General features: G+C 39.2%; 1 protein-coding gene and 1 long non-coding RNA gene across 2 annotated transcripts in view; both read right to left on the bottom strand.

The window, feature by feature from the left end:
- The window catches only part of LOC101863449 (RUN domain-containing protein 3A), a 28,708-nt gene extending 8,664 nt beyond the window's left edge, over positions 1 to 20,044 (bottom strand). Inside the window, exons 1-7 of the mRNA XM_005102558.3 lie at positions 19,823 to 20,044; positions 13,578 to 13,696; positions 12,742 to 12,896; positions 11,619 to 11,704; positions 9,323 to 9,412; positions 8,983 to 9,063; positions 7,840 to 7,993 (exon numbers count right to left, since the gene is read on the bottom strand). Coding sequence (XP_005102615.1) covers positions 7,840 to 7,993; positions 8,983 to 9,063; positions 9,323 to 9,412; positions 11,619 to 11,704; positions 12,742 to 12,896; positions 13,578 to 13,696; positions 19,823 to 19,878 — 741 coding nt within the window. The 5' untranslated portion in view covers positions 19,879 to 20,044. The remainder of the gene's footprint in view (positions 1 to 7,839; positions 7,994 to 8,982; positions 9,064 to 9,322; positions 9,413 to 11,618; positions 11,705 to 12,741; positions 12,897 to 13,577; positions 13,697 to 19,822) is intronic.
- On the bottom strand, positions 5,149 to 6,589 carry LOC118478015. The gene is made up of 2 exons (XR_004858750.1): positions 6,477 to 6,589; positions 5,149 to 5,471 (listed from the first exon to the last, which is right to left on the bottom strand). It is a non-coding gene; the product is annotated as an uncharacterized LOC118478015 (long non-coding RNA).
- Positions 20,045 to 20,913: the final 869 nt, after the last annotated feature.

The following is a 20,913-nucleotide window of genomic DNA, read 5'->3' as shown; positions in this document are numbered from 1 at the left end:
ACAAACTGGACAGTAAATGTTCCACTTTTCACTCGTTTGTAAAAGCCGCTCTTGCTTTAAAAGCTATAGGGTTACTTCCGAAAACGATAAATAGTGCCCTCACGACGCCATTGTTTTCGGTCTTCAATTCCTCACAGGTCACGTGGTACAGTTCCCGTTCTATAAGTGTAGAATTCTGTGCCGTGAATACAACACCGCGTTCCAAAAAGCCTGCTGATGAAATCGTGAATTCCACACCTGTGTGGAATTCACGACCGCACAAGGCGGGATTCGAATATGAAAATCGTGAATCCCACACTTTTTCGAAAAAAATGACCATCTACGGCAAAAAATGTACTACAGTATTATTTCTAAATGGTAAATGATTAGATTTATCCATTTAGGTTATATATTGGACGCCAAATGACGGAAAAAATCAGTTTTTCTCTCTCCTGTAAAATTTGCTTCGTGTGGAATTCACGATTTCATCAGGCGACCGACGATATCATGTCTGATAGTGCAATCGTGTTTTCGACTTTTTTTAAAACATGTCCTAAATATCTCCATCTTCTCCTTTTTTTTTTTTTTTTTTTGTTGATATCTTCAATTCCAGCTCTTTCCAACTGTCCACACTACTTGTAATAAATTCATTCCATTCTATTAATAAAATGCTTTGTAAACATTGATTTGTGTTTAAGCTTTTTTTCTAAAGTTTGTTGAACTGTTTTGTTTGTTTTCTATATCTCTAAATCATGCGTCAGGGGAGCCAGAGCATTGCTGCTATATATTCTTAATTTTGACCAAATGGAATCATCTTTTTAAAAAATCGATCCATGCATTTTTAAGTCTTCAGTGGACGCCGCCAATGCAGTCTGCAGTTTTGGAGATAAAGCTGCTAAGGTACTTGAATTTACTCATTTCTGCAAGAGGTTCTCCATAAAGAGGGATAGGAATAGTTTCTGGTGATAATCACAGCACTTCTGTTTTGGACACATCGATAAGAAGACCCCCTTTTTCTGCCGCTCTTGCTTATTCATTTGTGTTTAATTGCATTTCATGTACTGTGGTTTTCATATGCAAATGTCACCCACAAAATCTAAATCTCCCAAATATTTGCCATTTGTCCATCCAGAGCCTGTTCAATGCCTTTGCTCTCTCTCTCTCTCAAAGTCGATTACAATTTCAAAAAGTACAGGAGATAATATACAGCCTTGTCTAACTTCAATATTAACTTTTAAAAGTTTAATTAGTTCTCTTTCAACAAGGAAACAGCAGCTTACTTTGGTATATAATAAATTTATACCGTTAATAATTTTGTTTGGATGCTATAAATTATGAAAATTGTCCATCTGACCTTTAGGTCTATGATGTCAAAGGCTTTTTTAAAGTCCACAATCATCCCAATCTCCATAAATTGGTAGTATACCTTCATACTTGTTAGATTAGATTTTATTTTAAATTTTGTAGCAACGTCTGGTTTTCTAAGTTTTGATGAATCAAAGTGTTTTGTTTTTTAATTTTATTTTATTGGTTACTGTTACCACCTGTCTTTTTAATTCCATTTTGATTGTTGCTATGCAGAAGAAATAATCCAACCCCACATCTGCCCCCCTCTACGTGTAGACATCAATTAAAGAGGTTCTGAATTTCTTCCTAATGGACAAATCGTCTATTTTATTTTAGTAATTCCATCTGGAAAACACCAAGTAAGTTAATGGATAACTGTGTGGATTTAATGATACACCTATAACAAGACTGTTTAGCTTTCACACCTTAATCAATCTCTCTACATAGTTATTTATATTGCCATCTCCATGATGGCCCATTGTACCTTCTATTCCTTCCTTTGTTTCTCCTACTTTTGTATTCATGTCACCTATCACACAAAGTATGACATGCTGAGGAGCTTTCGTTGATAGGCTTTTAAGACCGTTGTTGAATTTGCCTTTTGCTTCTTCTTCGATGCATAACACTGTATAATTGTAATTTTGAAATGTCTTGTTTGGAATCCTGTTCTCAATTCAATGGTCTGCTGATCCCCTTTTAATAAGGTCTTTGAGTGCTGCTTTATTTAATAGGATACCTATTCCGCGTTGTCGCATATAGTTTGTCCTGAATACAGTCGTGTTTTGTTTTCCATTTTAAGAAATATAATTTTCCCATGGCATAGCCAGCGTGTTTCAGTCAGGTTTAGTATATTTAGATGGTATTTACCCGTTTCTTTTGTAATTTGGGCCAATTTTGTTGTTTGGAGCTTGATTCTAACGTTCCAGTTGCCCATTTTCAGGTGTTTATTTGTTTTCATTCAGAGTGGAGCTCCTCGGGCTGTTGACCATCATAATAGTTCCATATGAACTGCTCCCCTCTTTCAACATATTTACAGGGTTACATCGTCTGTTTTCCCTTTCAATAACATCGTCAACCTCCAGAGTAATATCCTCATAACATTCAGTAGTTGCTGAAGGGGGCAATGCACTGGTGCCAGGTGGCCATTTCGGATTTTTTAAAAATATCCTCATCTGCCCTTTGCTTTTAGAGAAATAGATCTCTCATACGCCAGGTATCCTCCATATTTGACTCTCAGCTGAAGATAAAATGCTATTTATGGGGGCCTCAATTCGCCCGATGACCATTTCGTTGGACACGATGCGGTATCTAACAAGAGCAACAGAACCACCAAAACTACCCCCCCTCGCCCTCTGAGTTGGTTGACTGTTGCTTATTGGGTGTTCGCAGCAAACCCCCATGTGTGGAAGCGTTCCAAAATTCCACCATCAGTGACGCACTGGATTGGGGGTGGTCGCCCCCCGCTTTACCCTGTTGGAATTGCTTACCGTGTTTTTATTTGATCCATACTTCTTAAACTATTTACATGAATTGTTTCTATACACATTTGTTCTTGTCTATATTCCTGTATTCATGTACCCAAACATTGATATGCATATTCGTGTGCTTTGTTATGCCCATGTGCGTGAAAGCTGCCGTTATAGGCTATTAATATGTCTTGTAAAGCGCTTTGAGTATTGAAAATTATGGAAATGCACTATATGAAAGTCATGTATTATTACTACTATTATCATTATCCAGCATGACATAACTTCGGGGTCAGCAGACCTGTCAAGTAATCCAATAAATGATTCCATGAATAACTTGCAAACATTCCATTCACGCTGAAAATACTTGTGCAAGTCTGTTTTTCATAGAGGTCTGGAGAATTGGTTTTTTGGCTTACTTTTAGTACAGAAAGGGTAGACTTGAGGCCTTGACAAGAAGTACAAAAAAGTAAATCTGGAGTTATGAGAAGAGCGTATTTGGGACATGGCTCATGAAACCATCAGATCTTTTAAAATTTCAGTCTTTGTTTGTTTTGTTTTAGGTAATGGTGATTGGAGGGGACCATAGTGGGTTCTACTTCTTTTCTCTGCCTGTGCTGCTTCTCTCTGGCTTTTTTCCTTCACTATGTGCCCGTTGCTACATCGACATTTTACTGTTGACCTCACTCACTGACTCACACTCTTGAGTCTACCCGTGCAATAACAATTCTATAAATATGATATGACAGTGAGTATACACATATTAATATCACTACTAACCATAGCTTTCCCTTTTCTTTAGCCTTTCTGATATGTTTTTCTCGTACACACCATTAATTAAGCATCATGATGAAGTGTGCGCATACTTTTGTTTCCATAGTGTAGTCATTAATCCCTTTTCACGTTCCTGACGAAGCGCTCAGCAGCAAAACGATGAACTTTTTCAGTATTACAATTGTTTAAATTCTGCAGTCTCCATCATTTTTTTATTTATTTTTTTTAAATTTGGGGGTGGGGGGGGGCAATTTTTTGGGGGGGTCAACAATGATGATGATGATTTTTTTTTTGTTTCCTTAATGGGCCTGGCGGACCCCACAAAGAAATCTTCCAGCGAGAGCGAGGCTCTTTTTCGGCTCCATTGTCAATATGCTTAGCGGCACCTCCGCGCGTCCAAATAACCCCATTCGAATTGCCATTGTTCCTGGACATTCAAACATGTTTGACATCCTCCTTTCCATGGCCCCATCTTCGGCAACATGGGCTGAGCTCTTCATTTACAAAGTTCTAATGCCATCTTAAGCTCCAATGATGGTCCGACCGCAGTCTCGCTAGCTCAACCTGGTCCCAGCGACATGTGATAGATTTTTGTTCCCGCTTTTAGGAGTACCCAGAATACACACCTTCCACGCGCTGGTACCTAGCTCTACATGGTGGGTCTCTTATTTCCCTCTTGATTATTGGAATGATGATGATGATGATGATGATGATGATGATGATGATTATAATGATGATGATGATGATGATGATGATGATGATGATGATGATGATGATGATGATGATGATGATGATGATGATGATCAGAAAATGATGATAATGATGATGATCAGATCATGATGATGATCATGATCATGTTCATAATTGTTCCTCTCCACCTCAACAAATCCACGACACACAAGAAATTGACATTGAAAAAACATTTATGTTCATCTCCTCCCCCATAATATGTACAACAATATAAATAATAGGAAATCAAGTCTGTTGTTGTTGTTGTTGTTGTTGTCGTTGTTATTAATGTTGTTGTTGTTGTTGTTGTTGTTGTCGTTGTTATTATTGTTGTTGTTGTTGTTGTTGTTGTTGTCATTGTTGTTATTGTTGTTGTTGTTGTCGTTGTTGTTGTTGTTGCTGTTGTTGTTGTTGAAGGGCGGGGGTGCAGGCGAAGGCTGGATTTGGGGTGTGGGGGAAACTCGAGCGGTAACAGTAAATACTCAGAATATTCACATTTTTAAGTAAGCAGGGAGCACTGAAGACGATGTAAAATTATTGTTTTGACTTTTGGCGATAAAAGATAAAATACTAAATTCCATGTGCATGTACATTTATGAGGACTTTTAAAATATTAACTCTAAAACAGGATGCAAACAATCAAACATGGGTTCTCTGGTATGGTTTGCTCCTTCTTCCCTGTCAAACATATGTCGTCATTATCTATCCTCCTTCGTATGTTACTCTCTAGGAATACCTCTTATCTCCCGTACTTATATACTTATATAATAATTATGTTGCAGGAGCTGTAAAACTCTTACTCAAACATTTGTAAAGCATTCAAACAAAAGATATTTTAGCCAACTTGTGCGAGGCCGAGTGAAGTTTTTCGTATTATTTATAGACAGGTCGATTCTTTCTGGCTGATATTATCATATTAACCATTAGTGCTGTCCGTGTCTCGGGGAAATAAACCTCTTTAACTTGTCGTGGTAATCAGCTTCACACCAATCTGTTCCCTCTACTCAGCGTCTATCTCCGTCTGGTTACCTGGGATGCCTACGTCACAAACGCGGAGAGCGAGGGTGTTTTTGATGGACGTGAGTGTGTCATAATCGGCTATCGTGAATATGAAATTTTCGGATGGTTCAGAGGCGATGGCCTCCAACTCCTGATCGTCTACATAAGGGCCCACTCCTGGAGATGGAAATAATTGATTGGAAATGGCATTAGTCCGAAAGAACACAATTCAGTTCTTTTAAGCACGGTCTTGTTCTACCACTGTTGTCAAATTCTATCACAGCTGGGTGGGCTTCTGCATGTCAATACAATATAATATATTATACAAATATATTTTCACGAACAGTTCTGAGCTGAGGAGACGTTTACTTTTCCTTAATAGTACCGGATAGGACTTCATCTGTAAGGCTCATCTATCTGGTGAACATAAACGTAATGGGTTTGTCACGTTCTCGTCGTAACATTGCGCTACCTTAGAATTACAAAGATCTATCTGACATTGTTAGCTGTTTTGAGTTACCAAGACCATGAGATCGAAACCAAATTTTAATGTTCTATCTTTTCAATCCAAATCGTTAGAATATTCGGAGTCGTTATCTAGATATTTAAAGAATTGCATTCGAAAAAGCTTGACATGTTGTACAGCTCTAAATATTTAGCGTCAAATTTCTGAACACTAGGTACTGAGCAAATAGAACGTGTAATTCTAGGGTAGTGTTTGAGACAAGCTGAAGCCAAAACGTTGAGTCCTACAGTAACCCAAACCTTGGATTGCGGTGACAATATACCGGGGGGTGCCACGGCAGGGCTAATTTTGTGGGGAAATTGGACAAAAAAGTCGTCGCCATTGGGCAGATCCGGCAAAATTTAGAGAGAAAGTGGACTGCTGTAAACTTAAGGCTGACCTTTAGCAAACACAAAAGTGTGCCACAACTATAAGCAAACACAGACATGTTACAAACACAAAACCACCATTGGCGATAAGCAAACACTGGCCTATAGCAAACACAACAATCAGCAACTGCTTTAAGCACAATACGGACCTATAGCAAACACAAAAATCAGCAACTGCTTTAAGCACAATACTGACCTATAACAAACTCAACAATCTGTAACTGGTATAAGCAAAACAATGTCCACAGCAAACACAAAAATCTGCATCAGCTGTAAGCAAATACTGACCTATAGCAAACATTAAGACCCCTGAGTCTTTGAGAACGTTGGCCTGAGCCTTAGTTTCCGTCGAGTTCTCAGAACGGCCGTCGGTGACGACGATGACAACATGGGACACGTTAGACCTGGGAGGCAGCAAAAGTGACAGAAAAAGAATGTTTGCGTTTGAGTGAAGAATACAATAAGAGTCATTTAGTTCATGGAATTGTTTTGGAAAGAGTTTTAGGGCACTCGCAACTATGTAAGCTAGTTCATGAAAAGAGGAGAAAAGATAGACAGAAATAACTGAAAGAAATACAAGATGTAGAACTCTCATGTTGTGCCCCCTAACCACCTGATGAAGGAAAGATCAGTTAGTCAAAATAAGGACAAGAACCCAGAAGCAGATGGACAGATAGAAGTAATGCACCACCATTGAGACCAACTGTCCCAGCACATAGCTACATGTTTCTTTAATAAAACTACCATAAAAGCATGATGTTAAAGTTGGCTCAATGAGAAAAAAAATCACAAGATGACAGAAAATGATAGAACAGAGGACACCATAACAACCCCCTTCCCCAAAAACACCCCAATACCCCCCCCCCCACCTTTAACCTTATGTACCCGATCCCATGTCCTAGACTGCGCTACATTTAGCATCCTGCACACCAAACACCCACTTCGGGTAGGTTCAGTAACTCACTCAGGACTAGCCTTATTTTCCGGGCACCAACCCCTTGGGACCAGGGTTTTAGGAGGGTTTTCAAAAGAAAATTTAGTGGTCTTGTAGTTGGGTTACAAAGCTAAAATTTGGCACACTTACAGATCCAGCCTTTCTGAACACAGTGCATTTAATAAAAATCCTCTTTGTTGGATACTTTTTTCCCACGATTTGTCAAAAATACACCCTTTTTGAGAATTAAAAATTTTTTTTTCAGCATCCATGATACAACCTTGGTTACTGTACCTATATTTGCTGTAAAAAGACCCTTGTTCGTTGAGAGTCACTCTTCTTCGGGTCACCCGGAGTACCCGGATATGACAATAAACATGGAAAGTATATTGGACGACTTTTCGCATTTTTATTCTCATCACGTGATTGGTCCTCAGGCAATGGGAAGCCATTATGAGATAACTCGTGATTGGTCCCCTGTGAGTTAAAGCTATTTTGTCCTGAGATGTTGCTCCTCAGTTCATTGTATCAGAAATAATCATTAAATGGGAGACTCCCCCCCTCCCCCCTCCCCCCGTCCCTTATAATAATACACAAAAAAAAATGCTGACTCACACACCTTCTGCGACAGATGAACTCAGCAGGGTGGCCCAATTTATGACAAACACCTGACTTCAAGAGTGAAGCGATCGAGAAGAAGAAAGAAGAAGAACACACCTTCTGCTCTTTGATCCCGCGGAAATCTTTCTCCAGGCTCTGTAGGCGTAAGAGGTCATTGAGGTTGCCCTCTGTCAGAGTCTGTACCACCTCGCCGGAGGGCTCTCCACTCAGCCGCAACATCTCGATCTCATCACTAGAGCGACTGGCAGACCTGAAAACAACAGGCACACATTGGCGCAGTGTTGAATAATGCAGAGGTATGCTGCGGGTTCAACGCCAATTTCAAGTCCGTTTGGTTACCAAAATAGCAGGAGCTCAGGGACTCTCTCTCTCTCTCTGTATATATATATATATATATATATATATATATATATATATATATATATATATATATATATATATATATATATATATATTATACTGTTCTCAAAAGAAAACAAAAACAAAAAGGTATCAGATCTTTTTTTTTTTTTTTTTTTTGGTAAAGTGTTTTACGGCGCTCGCAACTGCATAGGTCATATGAGCGCGCGGGACACACCTAATATTTTCAGTTGGTAGGAAATTTTGAATTTTGCCCGGGTGGCGGCCGAAGCCTACTCTTATCGATTTTAGACCACCAAGGGATCTTTAACGTGCGCAACTTGCACACGGGCCCTCCGAGATTTTTCGCCCTTGTCCGAGAAGGCTAGGTGTAGATCTTTCCTACCAGAAGATCAGGGGTGTGGCAGAAAGACAGGAGTAAGGAGGAACCAATGAGTAGCAGTAGAAAGGCTGCAGAAAGAGTCAGGAGCCCAGAGGAGGGGGCAAAGGAGGTGAAGGGGTGGGGGCAGAAAGTGGAAATGAAAGCAGACAACAGAACATTGCTAGAGAGCAGGAAAGGAGGTGAAAGGAGACAATTTTAGAGAAGAAAATTTTTCGGTCGCTACCCGGATTCGAACCCGGGACCTTTGAATGAGAGGCCAACACCTTAACCTCTAGGCCACGAGAGCCCCCGTATCAGATCTGTCCTCCGTAGAACTTATAAAAGATGAAGATTGACACACATAAACAATAGAGAGAAAAGGAGACGTAAGACCTACAGATGGCCCCTGACACCCCCCCCCCCCCAAGTTTAAATCAATTTACATGTATTTCCTTTTCATACAAGTAGCATTCAGAAGCCATTTCAATTGTGACACAGAATTTTTTAAAGCAACTCACGTTTGCTTGTACTTGAGGAAAGGGGCATAACTGATCTCCAGAGGTCCAAGAAGTTCATTCTCATTTCCTTTGAGGCAGAAACTGAAATAAGAAAAAGATAATTATTTCCTTCAAAGTTAATAAGAATTACTCATTTATGCTCAAGTACAAAAAATAAATCTGCTGGAAAAAAAACTTCGACAAAATTCAGATCCTGGCAAGATCAGCTAACATAAAGATATATTTAATCTTAATTCCACCTCTTTCTGCAGATACACAGAAGATTTTTGTCACCGAATTTCCTCATGCAACTTGCGTTTTTAAAAGTCTTAGCAGGTTAGAAAAGTAATTAAAAACTCACTTGAAGTCAATGGCATTAAGTCCAATAAGGTCCCCACACAAAACACTTGCTTCTTCTGAGGCCAGCAATGCACCTTCCATGTAGCTCTCCCTGAAACATAAAGTCAAAGAATATTTCAAAATATACACAGGCATACAGACACATTTTTCAAAAGGGAACTTGGCTCTCCTATCTTATCTCAAAATTGCCCCCATTTTGTGATAAATATAATAAATGCAATGTCCTCTTATATCTCAAGCCATCTTGTATTGGATGCATTTATGACCATGATCAGACACATCCTAACAGAATGTCCAGACTTTGGAGAGATGTGAAGTGAATGCTTCAAATGTCCAAATTTTACAAACTTGTTCTCCAATGTTGATCCCCACAGGATTCTTCATTTTATAAGGACCCCGGTCTTCACAGGAAACTGTAAATATTTATCTTAAAAATATTAATGACTGCTTTTAACATTAAATTTTTACAACGAAAACTTATTAAACTTCAACCATAAAGTATGTTAGCATACATACCATAAGTTGAAATTTGCTATATATTTTACACATATAGATGTAGATAATAGTCAATTTAGCATCTCCTATTTGACCAACATGCGCATATCCTGGGCCTTCACTCTGAGTGTATGCGAAATTTTGGGTTGCTGTTATCATAAACTCCTCCCTCATTTGTTATCAAGCCCCCTCCCTCCCCCCTCCTGTTTTCCCCCATAATTTGACATTTTGCAATTTTTCGGAAAACAATTGAATAACTGATTTGAAACAGCTTTAGTGGCAGTAATATGTGTGATCTGCAGCAAAAAATAGAGCCATATGACACCCCCTCCCCCCAAGAGTGCGGAAGAGAGTAAAAATTGAACGGCTGCCCTTGTTCTAGTTACTTGAACAGAGGAACAGGGGAGAGACAAAGAAACAGGCCTACATGCGCAGAAGACGAAATTTTGTCGAGGGGCCCTCTCTTGACTTATACCTACCGGTATATGTGAGGCACCATGGTAAAACCAGGCGCTCGTCAAAATAATGAAATCGAAGGAACAGGCACTTTTCCGCCATTTTGTACATTTTAATAGAATTTTTGTTTTTTGGGCTCTAAACCTTTTACGTCCATATAAAAACACATTTCCATGTGAATTTTACTGGAAAACATAGATTAAAGGAGTAAAATGTGTAAATTTCCAGTTTTCAAGGACTCTAAGCTATTGAAATTACTAAACTTTGGCGGCCATTTTCTCGCTTATTCTACCTCTGAAACCAGGCGACCCCCATCTCTTTTAATTGCAAATATCTCAACTTCTATTCCAGATAGATGGGTATTTTTTTCATTGAAAGCAAGGCAAACGAATAAGCTTTCAGATGATACTAATAACTCCACAAACCCAAAAATTGAGGAGTGCCTGATTCCACCGCTTCGTGACACAAATATAGGCCTATGCATTAATTCTTTATCTCCAGCAAGCCGCTCCCAGCGGCTCGCGGTCGGAACTGCTGAGCCGGCGAGCTGCAATTTTTTTTAGCCAATTGCCGTAAACAGGTTTCTTTTACCGGAAGTTCATTCATTAGATGAAGTACTATCATAATAGGTTAGTTTCGATTGAATGACCCATTTAGTGATGTTTTTGTAATTTTTAGATTTGGTACCAAAAAAGGGCACCGGCGTAGTGGGTTTACCCCACTCACAGATAAGAATTAACAACTTTCTCTGTGAGGATAAATAAGAGGTATTTCTTTTTCTTCTTTTTCTGTGGGGTGGTTATGTGCTTTTTTTTTTTCTTTCCTTGCTCTGACCAAAAAGTCAAGCCCATTTGAAATTCCCGAGTTGTATCGTCAAGGGAATAAAAAAAAAAATGCATTAAAAAAAAGAAGACAAAATCACTTTACAGACAACTCATGCCCATATTATGTTCTTGCTGATATATACATTTCAAAGACTAGAAATTTATAGACTAGAAAAGTGAATTGCCATATATGTGTGTGGGAGAAAACTCGTGGGGCGAGCGGACAGCAGGGGATCTTCAGAGGAAGAACCCTCCTCGAGCAAGTGTTTCGGCCCTAACATCCTTACACTTTAAGAGAGCCGGGCCACACTCAGTTCATGACTCGTAAGTGCTCTCCTGCTGTTTCTGTCAGTTTGTTTTCTGCTTTCTTAGTGCTGATCGGGGGACGAACCCTCAATTTTTTTTTGGTATTTCCGGGTCTTCAGTTCGTGCGCATTTGCGCAATCCGCAATGCCACAGAGCCTCCAGTGGAAAATAGTAAATGCTACAGTGATGGGTGGAATTGCCATATGAAAAACTGACCTGATCAGCCTTGGGTTCTCCAAGAGCCAGTATATGTAATCCGACAGTCTTTTCTCCATGAGAGCCACTCGGATGAAAGCCCTCAGCTGAAGCAGAACATAGTGCAAAGATTAGAGAAGTACACAAAAAGGTTAGATTAAAAAAAAAAAGTCTTTTAGTGAAGAGAAACACATCGACAAAATAACAGTCATTCAGAGCTGTAAAAGAGCAAAAGTGAAATGGTATAAGTTTAATGCCCCTATCAACACTATTAGGTTATTCAAAAGGCGGGGTAAAAGAGGAAAATAGACAGAGAGAAACAACACATAAAAAGTAAAGAAGCTGGATCCACCAGTGGTGCCCTTCATCCACCCACATACACAACTAGAATTACTATATACTGGCATTGTAATGACGTTCAAATAAATGTAATTGTTCACGTTTCATAAATGCACAGTGAGTACAATATCTTGACATGGTGAAATATATTTAAGTAAAAGATCATGCACACCATAGCCTCACCACCAGCACCCAAATTGCCAAGTGCAGCAAACATAAAAAAATGTTTAACCGCTTCACTGCTGCTCGGTGTACAGTGTACATCTGTAAATCGGGCCCTCCTATGTGCTGTAGAGGTACAGTGTACGCCTGGCAATATCGCTATTTTGTTTATTTTCCTAACTCAGCCGGTAATTGCGATTGAGAATCGAGAGTGGGCGGCCCTGAAAGCTCTTTTATTCCCGAGTTAGAGAAACTTTAGTTTGCCCTAATTAGACCAACAAGGACCGAAACAGCGTGAATTATAGCGCCAGTCCCTCTTCACAGTTCTAGCACCTCACTAGCTCCGATGACTGATTGCTCGCAATGCACGCTCACAACAACGATGACATTTTTCTAATGATGATTGCAGTTCATTCATTTTCATTTAAAATGATGCAGACATTGTTAAGCGTTAGATACATTACCACAGAGTAAATAGCACTTTAAAAGGATCATCCGCTTGAGTGCTATTCCTGGAAACAAGGTAAGCATAGGGCGAGGAATATAGGTCGGCAGTAACGGGCTAAAATTGGCCTGCAAAGCAAATTTCTAAACACAGAAGATAATACTTTGAGTACAACAATTTAAACAGAAGCTAAATAACCTTGGCCTTTGGTGACTTGAGAGTTTCGATGGCCTCAATGTTAGGGATACAGGTCTGGAACAGGGAACCCCGACGGCTGTTATGGTTTTCTACCAAAACCTCCCAAAAGTGACGGGGAGGTCCAGAGCCACGGAGCCATACTTTTCTCTGATAGGCTGCCAAAAGAACAGATGAAATAATACAAATGATGTTACTGAAGTGACAAAACAGTGAACTCAGTGTCGTTACTCTTAAACAAAAGAGCATTAAAAATTTTTGCAGTAAAACAAATTAGAATAAAAAAATAAGCGGCAGAGATACAGTTCAGTTGGTTATAATTTGTGAACCGTTTGAGGTTCAAATCTTATAATGCAATCAAAATTTTATCCAAGCTTCATGACCCTGAAATATTTTTTCCTCTTAGTCAGGTGTCCTCTTTTGAGAAAACCAGTTTCATCGTAAAAACATAAAGACTAAAGTGTGTCCGAATGGATGTCATACTTCCAACAACTAAACTGCCGTAAGCAGACAAGTGCCTTTTTTTTCTTCAGAGCAGTTTCGAGAAAAAGAGGATTTTTGTCAGTGCAATCATTTAAAAATAGAGTCAATCTGAAATTTGAATTCTAATTCATTCAAAAACTAGTCACAGTTTCAATTTGATTTTTTCACACAGGTAGGTAACTGATCAGGCTTCTGATTTAGCAGAAAAGACACGTCATCCTAATGACAGAAAACTCTTATAGATTAAATAAAGAAAAAGACGGAATTTAGGATCAACATCAAATCCAAGTGGATATCTTAAAACAAGACTTCAAAATGAACGTGGAGGCTAACCTCACCAGGAAATAACCACTTACGTCTGAGTCTGTGGACAACCATCTGCTCAAACACAGAGCAAAAGTTGATGAACTCCTCACTGTCATCATCCACGTGTGTGTACAAGCAAGCATAATCCAGCAGTGACTTCACAGAGATCCTGAGAGAGAGAGAGAGAGACAAACTTTAGTTTTAGTAAGAGTTTTACTGCACTTGAAACACAATAAGGTCATATAAGTGCCGAAAATTAGAAGTGTTACAAGAGAGTAACAAACATAAAACAGAACGAGGAGAGATCAGGACGATAGATATTTGATAGGAAAGAAGAAGCAAACCACAACAGACCACCCGCCAACCACCCACCAGACAAACCTTAGAGTTAGAGTAAATCCTTCCGATAACATTTAATAATAGATTGGTTGATGTTGTTACCGACCCCAGGATGACTAATTTATGAAAGACTGAGTTCACAGCATTCTGATAATGCCTGTATTTTTATGCCAACCATTCTCTTAACGGTGTCCAGGACAATAAACTTAATTGTTAACCTCATTAAGCTGTATAGCAAAAAATCTTTCATATATAGTTTCACCTATTTACGGCAGTTCACATTAGTCACCGTTGAAAGGTGGGGACTGAAATCTGAGTTAGGTAGGTTAGAATTTCTTTCCTTTCCTGGGAAGTTCTTTCTAGGAGCTCAATGCCATAACAGGGAACCAGTTGAGTCCAGATGAACGTCAGACTTCATTGATCACCCCCCCCCCCCTCCCCCCCCCGAACTATCACCAACCACTTGCTTCCAGTTGGAAGTCTTCTCAACCTTTGACTGCAAACTAGATAACAACTATACTGGAAACAGAACAAGCAATAAAAAATTATACCAAGTGTTTATTCGCAGTACATTGACTCATGCTAATCTCAGCTCTGCGATACAAGGTCATGTTTCTTCATGCTCTGGTATTTGACTAGGAAACCCTTCTAGCAAACCTGTACTGAAATCTATTTTTATCTCACTAGCTTCATGTTTTACACCAATAATTATATATAAATAAAAAGCGTTTTCAAGTAAAATACCAGAGCATAAAGAAACATGACCTTGCTGCACATCACAGAAATAAACACAACTGGGTGTGACCGTTTTTGTTAAGCAAGGAAAGTTCATAAACAAAATAAGTCCATTGCCACCTATAAGGTAGGCAAGGAATTTTGGGTTTCTCTACAAGCAGTATCTGTATAGGGTGGCACAGAAAGACCCCCTTAGAAAGCTGTGAGTATTGATACCACCATAAGTCGGTACAGGGCTGGTTTCCTAAAAAGCAGAATACTGCCTTGGCTTCCATAAAAAGTTTCATGACTCCTTATCTAAAAAGGAAAAATTGTACTAAAATGTCAGGAATTGGAAGAATATTGCTAACCAGTAAGTATAATGTATAATAATAATATCAATAATAATTGGGAAATATGTGTGAAGGATGTTCTGGTGTCATGACACAAAAGCTTTTATTAGATAATTTGATACATTATAACTATAACAACTGCTTTGAAAAGGGAAAAAAAATAAAAAGAATGATCAAGTAGAAAACTGTTATCTGCCCTCTTATTTTTTTCATCTGTAATTTTTTCATCCAGTGAGCCACAAGTTCATGGCAAGACCTTAGCGATAGGCCCTACGAGTCCACACGTAGATTGTCCCTTTCAAAATGTGATAACCTTATCATAAGTGTGTCAGACTTCAGATCATAAACAGCCCCTCTCTCACATCTGAGTGTAGACCTTATCAGGAATCAAACTCGTTAACGGAGGTGTAATATTATACACAAAACGCAGATAACAACCTAGGGAGGTTTAAAATTTGGTTCATCACAGATAAAAAAGATGGTCAAAATAGCTTCGACAAGAGCACAAAGAGCTATGAATAACCAAGTGTTAGTATGTGTAAAAGAGAGAGAGGAAAAAAAAGAGAGGAGAGAGAGAGAGAGAGAGAGAGAGGAAAAAAAAAAGAAAGGAGAGAGAGAGAGAGAGAGAGAGAGAGAGAGAGAGGAAAAAAAAGAGAGGAGAGAGAGACAAAGAGACAAAGACAGTGTAAAAGATTCAGTAATGAAGTCAGAAAGGGGTTGGAACTTTTCATTAGTAGGCTTTTGGAAAACAAATATACCAACAGTAAAAACTCTGTCAACTTAAGTTGGATACCTTTCGAAATAGGCTTAGACGGCGAACTGCCGAGGAAAAAAGTGGTAATCTTTCACAGTTTCATCATTCAATATAGTGTAAAAGACTCACAAGGGAGGAAATGGAAAGAGGCTGATTGCAGGTGGCCATTTAGAGCAGGATCTGCACAAAACACACATAGTGAGGTAAAAAATTTGTGGTGCAACATATATCCTCAAATATCTCTTTCCCTGGTAAATCAAAGTCACCCAAACTTTGCACAGCAGTTTGTATTAATTTGTCTTAACTTAATAATATCTTCCCACAATAATTGAGGCTAGATTAAAAAATGTTTCTTCATAAATTTATATAAAATACTATAAAACTCCCTAACACGAAAGATAGGATGGTTCACAGCACTTCCCACTTCTCACACACATTTTACATACACAGCTAACGTCACAGCTCACTAATGACACCTTTTTGTGGCAACACTTGTTACAGGAAATTAATTTTATAGCGAATGCAGCCGAACCTGCCCTGATGGCTACCTCTATAAGACGGCCACTTGTACAAACGGCCACTTTCCATTCCCCTCCTTGCATTTTTTCTATATAATTTAACTGTGTAAAACGGGCACCTGTCCAACGCGGCCGCGGCCACCTTATTTTAACACACAACCCCTATCACAGTAAGCAATAACACCTGTCTTATACGGCCACCTTAGTGACTCCAGTACGTTTTGTCATAAATTGTGCACTGGCCCCTGGCATTGTGGGCGAGCTGTCATAATTCAATCACCTGTCGTTGTTGTCAGGTAGTCCCTCCAACCGATCATGTTGGGTAGGCCCCTCACACTGTTGACCAATAGCAATTTTCAGCTGCTGGTGAGGTAAGCATGTGATCCCTCATAACCCATAAGCCCCGCCCAGAACTCATACACAAATAGTAAGTGAGATGAGTGGTCATTCTTTACCCAGTCTGTAACAAAGAAACAATGGACGTCAACATGAACGTGTCACTCGTTCTCCGAGTGGTGGCGACCCATGTGTTTGTTTTAACATGGTACTCGGTCATCCTCATCTGATACATTTCGTTTTATTGTCACTCTTGCGCAAAATCAGCAACGAAATAAAAACAACAAACAAAATACCAACCAGCAACAACAAAAACAAGAAACAATGCGGCTACTTTTGATTTGGACTTCAGATGGGAATGGTTTGTTTTCTTCATCTTGATCAGTCCTGCCTAAGACGGCCACCTGTCTTATATGGCCACTTTTCTCCTTGACAATGGGTGGCCGCCTTACACAGGTTTGACTGTACCTTTTTGCACTAAACATGCGTTCAATAAGTATAATGATAAGAAAAAAATGACGGATTTACTTTTAAAAGCGATATTGCCCAAGCTGAAAACTTTTTAGAATCTGTAGAAACCACCCACTTGGATTTTTAATTAATATTTGTTCAAGAAATTTCTAGCTAACAGGTATTAAAAAAAAATATTGATCTGTTAAGACAAATTGATACAAGTCCTTGTGCAAAAGCTGGAGAGTCAATGTTTGATAGTTAAGGAAATATTTGACAATAAGTTGCACCCCAAATTTGTTATTGCACTATAGTGTAAATGGTCTGGGTGTACAAAACACACACATTATTGCGTATGATGTGTGTAGATTAAGTTATCATCTTTGCCTTTTAACCCGTTAAAAAGTGGGCCAAGTGCTCTGCCTTTGAAACATCATATTTGTGTACAATGTATTTTAGGGCATAAAGCACCATGCAAGCTCAAACACACTCAGCTATTTCTGTCCTGACACAATGGCATTTCTTTGAACATATCTTGGGACTTTTTCAACGCCAAAAAGATTATTCTTAAAAAAAAAAAAAAGCAGCAGTTGTGCATTCAGTCATAAACTCTTACTCAGTCTGCATACACAATGTAAGTGCCTAATTGTGGTGTAGTGAGTTCCGTAAAAAGGCCAAGTACTCCACCAAAGAAAAAGAAAGTCTTCCTTTGGATCATTAAATATAGCATCTGACTTAAATTTCTGTTTTCCCTGTGTAAGTGAAGTACAATTAAGAGAAACTACTTTAGACCACAGGCAAGAGGACAATTTTCTTAGCCCGCTAGATTTTTAATTTTAAAACCATTTTTTCACCATAACAATAAGCAGTATACAAGAACTTCAGAATGAGAAATTGGAAAATGGAGCCAATTAACTAGGTTAGTAGTAAAAATCATCCTTTACTTGCCGTCCGTAGCTCCACCTGTTTGGATGTTAGAGTAGGGGTCGTCATAAGTTCATGAGAACAAACTATCATTATTACATCTCTCTCTCTCTCTCTCTCTCTCTCTCTCTCTCTCTCTATATATATATATATATATATATATATTTATATATATAGATATATAAAATAAGATATTATATAGTAATCCTAGGCAAAGATCCATGCTGTTTTACTGTCCCCCCAAAAAGGTGTTGGGGAGGGGGGGGGGGGGGACGAGGGAGCAGGCACAATCCCACTAATTCAGCTCAGTCACCTGCATGTTTTGTACTTTTGATAGAACTTTTGGCCACAGGAGGAAGTCAGCACAGTTACTTTTTTTGGTATGGCCAAGTAGAAAACTATCAAGGTGGAACCTTTCAGCTCCCCAGGCAGAAAATAGGCCAGTACCAAAATGGAATTTAAGAAAAATGTTAACTGAATTTTCAAACAATTGAAAAAAAAAATTATGCCAAACTGAAACTTGGCTAAAATTGCGTCAGCTGCGTCAAGCTTGTAAGCTATAAATTATCTAATTTTCCAAGACCGACTATTTTTTGGGCTTCATTTTTAAACTAGGTTGTCTTGCGGGCTCTACTGAAACTGGCCAGGGGGTTGCAGTTCGCTCATGCATGGAACAGGATTAGGGTAGGGATAAGGACAGAGTAACCCTTACTATACCCTTACATTTTTAGAATCTAGCATGATTTAAAGACAAAAAAGATCTGGAAGAATGCCAATTACTGTAGGAGAATGTGACACAGAATAAGTCAGTAACTGTACCAAGGCCAGTAATAATAGTCACCAGACTACACTAGACTATAGGCAGGAAAAGGGAAGAAAAGGTCTTTGGAAAGCTTTTGTATCATGTTACGAGAGTGTGAGTACAGTGTGTGTATTTGAAGGCCTGTGACGCCTCTGTGTGTGAGTGTGAGTGTTGAGTGTGTGTGTTGTGGACACTTGGCCACTTTTTACCTCAAATATCGAGATTTACTCGTGGGCGCGGGGTTCTCGTGGAGAGGAGCATGGGGATCTCGTGTGTGGTGGTTCACTGGAAGAATATAATCAGGCACTTGCGGCTTTTGGTGGGACAGTCGAACAGTCAGACAATAGAGATAGAGAAAGGAAGGGACAGAGCCAAGGTCCATTCACTTTGCAGGAAATCTCCTATGCACTACACTTGTTGAAATAAAATCTGAAAGGACTCAGGTGAGAGTTACGGCACGCATTTGTTATTTCGAATTGTTGTTAAAAATGTAGGTCTAGTAGTGCTGTGTTCCGCATCAGTGTGAACTGTGTGTGTGGGTGTGAGTGTGTTTGTGGTGGGGGAGGAGTGTGTGTGTGTGTGTGTGTGTGTGTGTGTGTGTGTGTGTGTGTGTGTGTGTGTGTGTGTGTGTGTATTTTAGATTAGTCTCATATAAAAATAAAATTTTAGTTTGGTAGAGTAGTAAAGCGTTAATGGACATAACAGGACACCTGGGAATGGTGCGTGCCGTGGTGGTGGCAGTGTCTGCTATGGTGGTAGACAGGCATGGGTTTGTTTGACTCTACTTTTCTCCGAGTCTGAGACGGCACAATCAGTGCGCTCCAATATTCAATAGAAAAAAGGTCTAGTCCAGCACAACAACCTCATTAAATAGCCTAGATTTCTTGACTAGTTCTAGATCTAGATATTATTTGATGCTACGAAATCGAACTTCAAATTAAAAGAATCGTAGATTACACTGAGCTTGGCCTATTTTGCAACAGCGGCTATAATAATACGAATACAATCAACAAGTTAATGATCATCCTGTCTGATGGGCGTGAACGACTATAATAACTAATCATTGTAATTGTTGTCATATCAATTTCGCTTCTTTAGCACGTACCTGCACATAGAAGCCAGGTTCTCTCGTTGCACGTCAATCTGTCGACGAGTAAGCATTTTGGCGTGTGGATTGTCCTTTGCAGCCACTAAGCACGAAGATCAGATGTTCCAAGCTGGACAAAGAAAGTTTGGTCACGCACCAAGAAGGCGATCACAAGGTTGTTTACAATTACGGTAGTCCATCTACAGCTGGGCTATCGTCGAGCAGATCTTGGCTGTGACGCAAGTCTATAAATAGCAGTAGACCTAAGTAAGATCAAAAGTGCGTAAGCAAAGTGGTAACAGGACGATAGTGTTTGCATCAAGCAAGGCAGCAGACAAAATAAAGTAGACTACAGGACTAAAGAATGATAGAAGTACTTTAATCGTAAAGACAAAATTCGAAAGAAACAACAATCTATGAATTTCAAAAGGCATAGAGATAGTGAAAGCCACTATTCCTTTTCTTAAACAAAAAAATCAATATCCTTCGTTAAATGGCAAACCTTTGTATCGTGGTCAAAGGGAAATAACTCAATAAATAGAGTTAAAAGACAGTACTGTTATTATACAGTTGTTTCTCTTTTTTAACCCTCTCTGTACCCCCTGGGGTCATTTTGTACCCCCGGGGTTGTATTCTTTAGATTTTAGAATACTTCTGGTATGAAGATCTCTTTGAAACTTTCAATATTTCTCAAAAAATCATTTTGACAGACTGGTATGCAAAGCGTACGGATCGGATGAAAAAGTAAACTTCCTCTTTGAAAGTGGTGGCACAGAGTTCCCCACTCCGTATGGGTATGATAGTAAAACACGACGCATGGATATGGTTAAAAAAGGCATCTCTATCTTTCGGCGCACTCCATGCCATAATAAAAATAAGGCACGTCTAACTTGCTGTTTAAATCGTAGGACAAACCTACAAACTTTATTTGTATAAATCCTTTTGCGATGTTGTGAAAATACTGACGTGTGTTTATTTGTGTACAGACTGCTGTGCCCGCGGCGCTGTGTGTGTGTGTGTGTGTGTGTGTGTGTGTGTGTGTTTGTGTGTGTGTGTGAAGGGGGGAGGGAGAGAAAGAAAGAGAAAATCGAATGAAGGAGAGAGAGAGA

The sequence above is a fragment of the Aplysia californica genome, unplaced genomic scaffold (genome assembly GCF_000002075.1).
Source record: "Aplysia californica isolate F4 #8 unplaced genomic scaffold, AplCal3.0 scaffold00330, whole genome shotgun sequence".
Lineage (NCBI taxonomy): Eukaryota > Metazoa > Mollusca > Gastropoda > Aplysiida > Aplysiidae > Aplysia > Aplysia californica.
The sequence above is the reverse complement of the archived record's forward strand: the minus strand, read 5'-3'. Positions and strand labels throughout refer to the sequence as shown.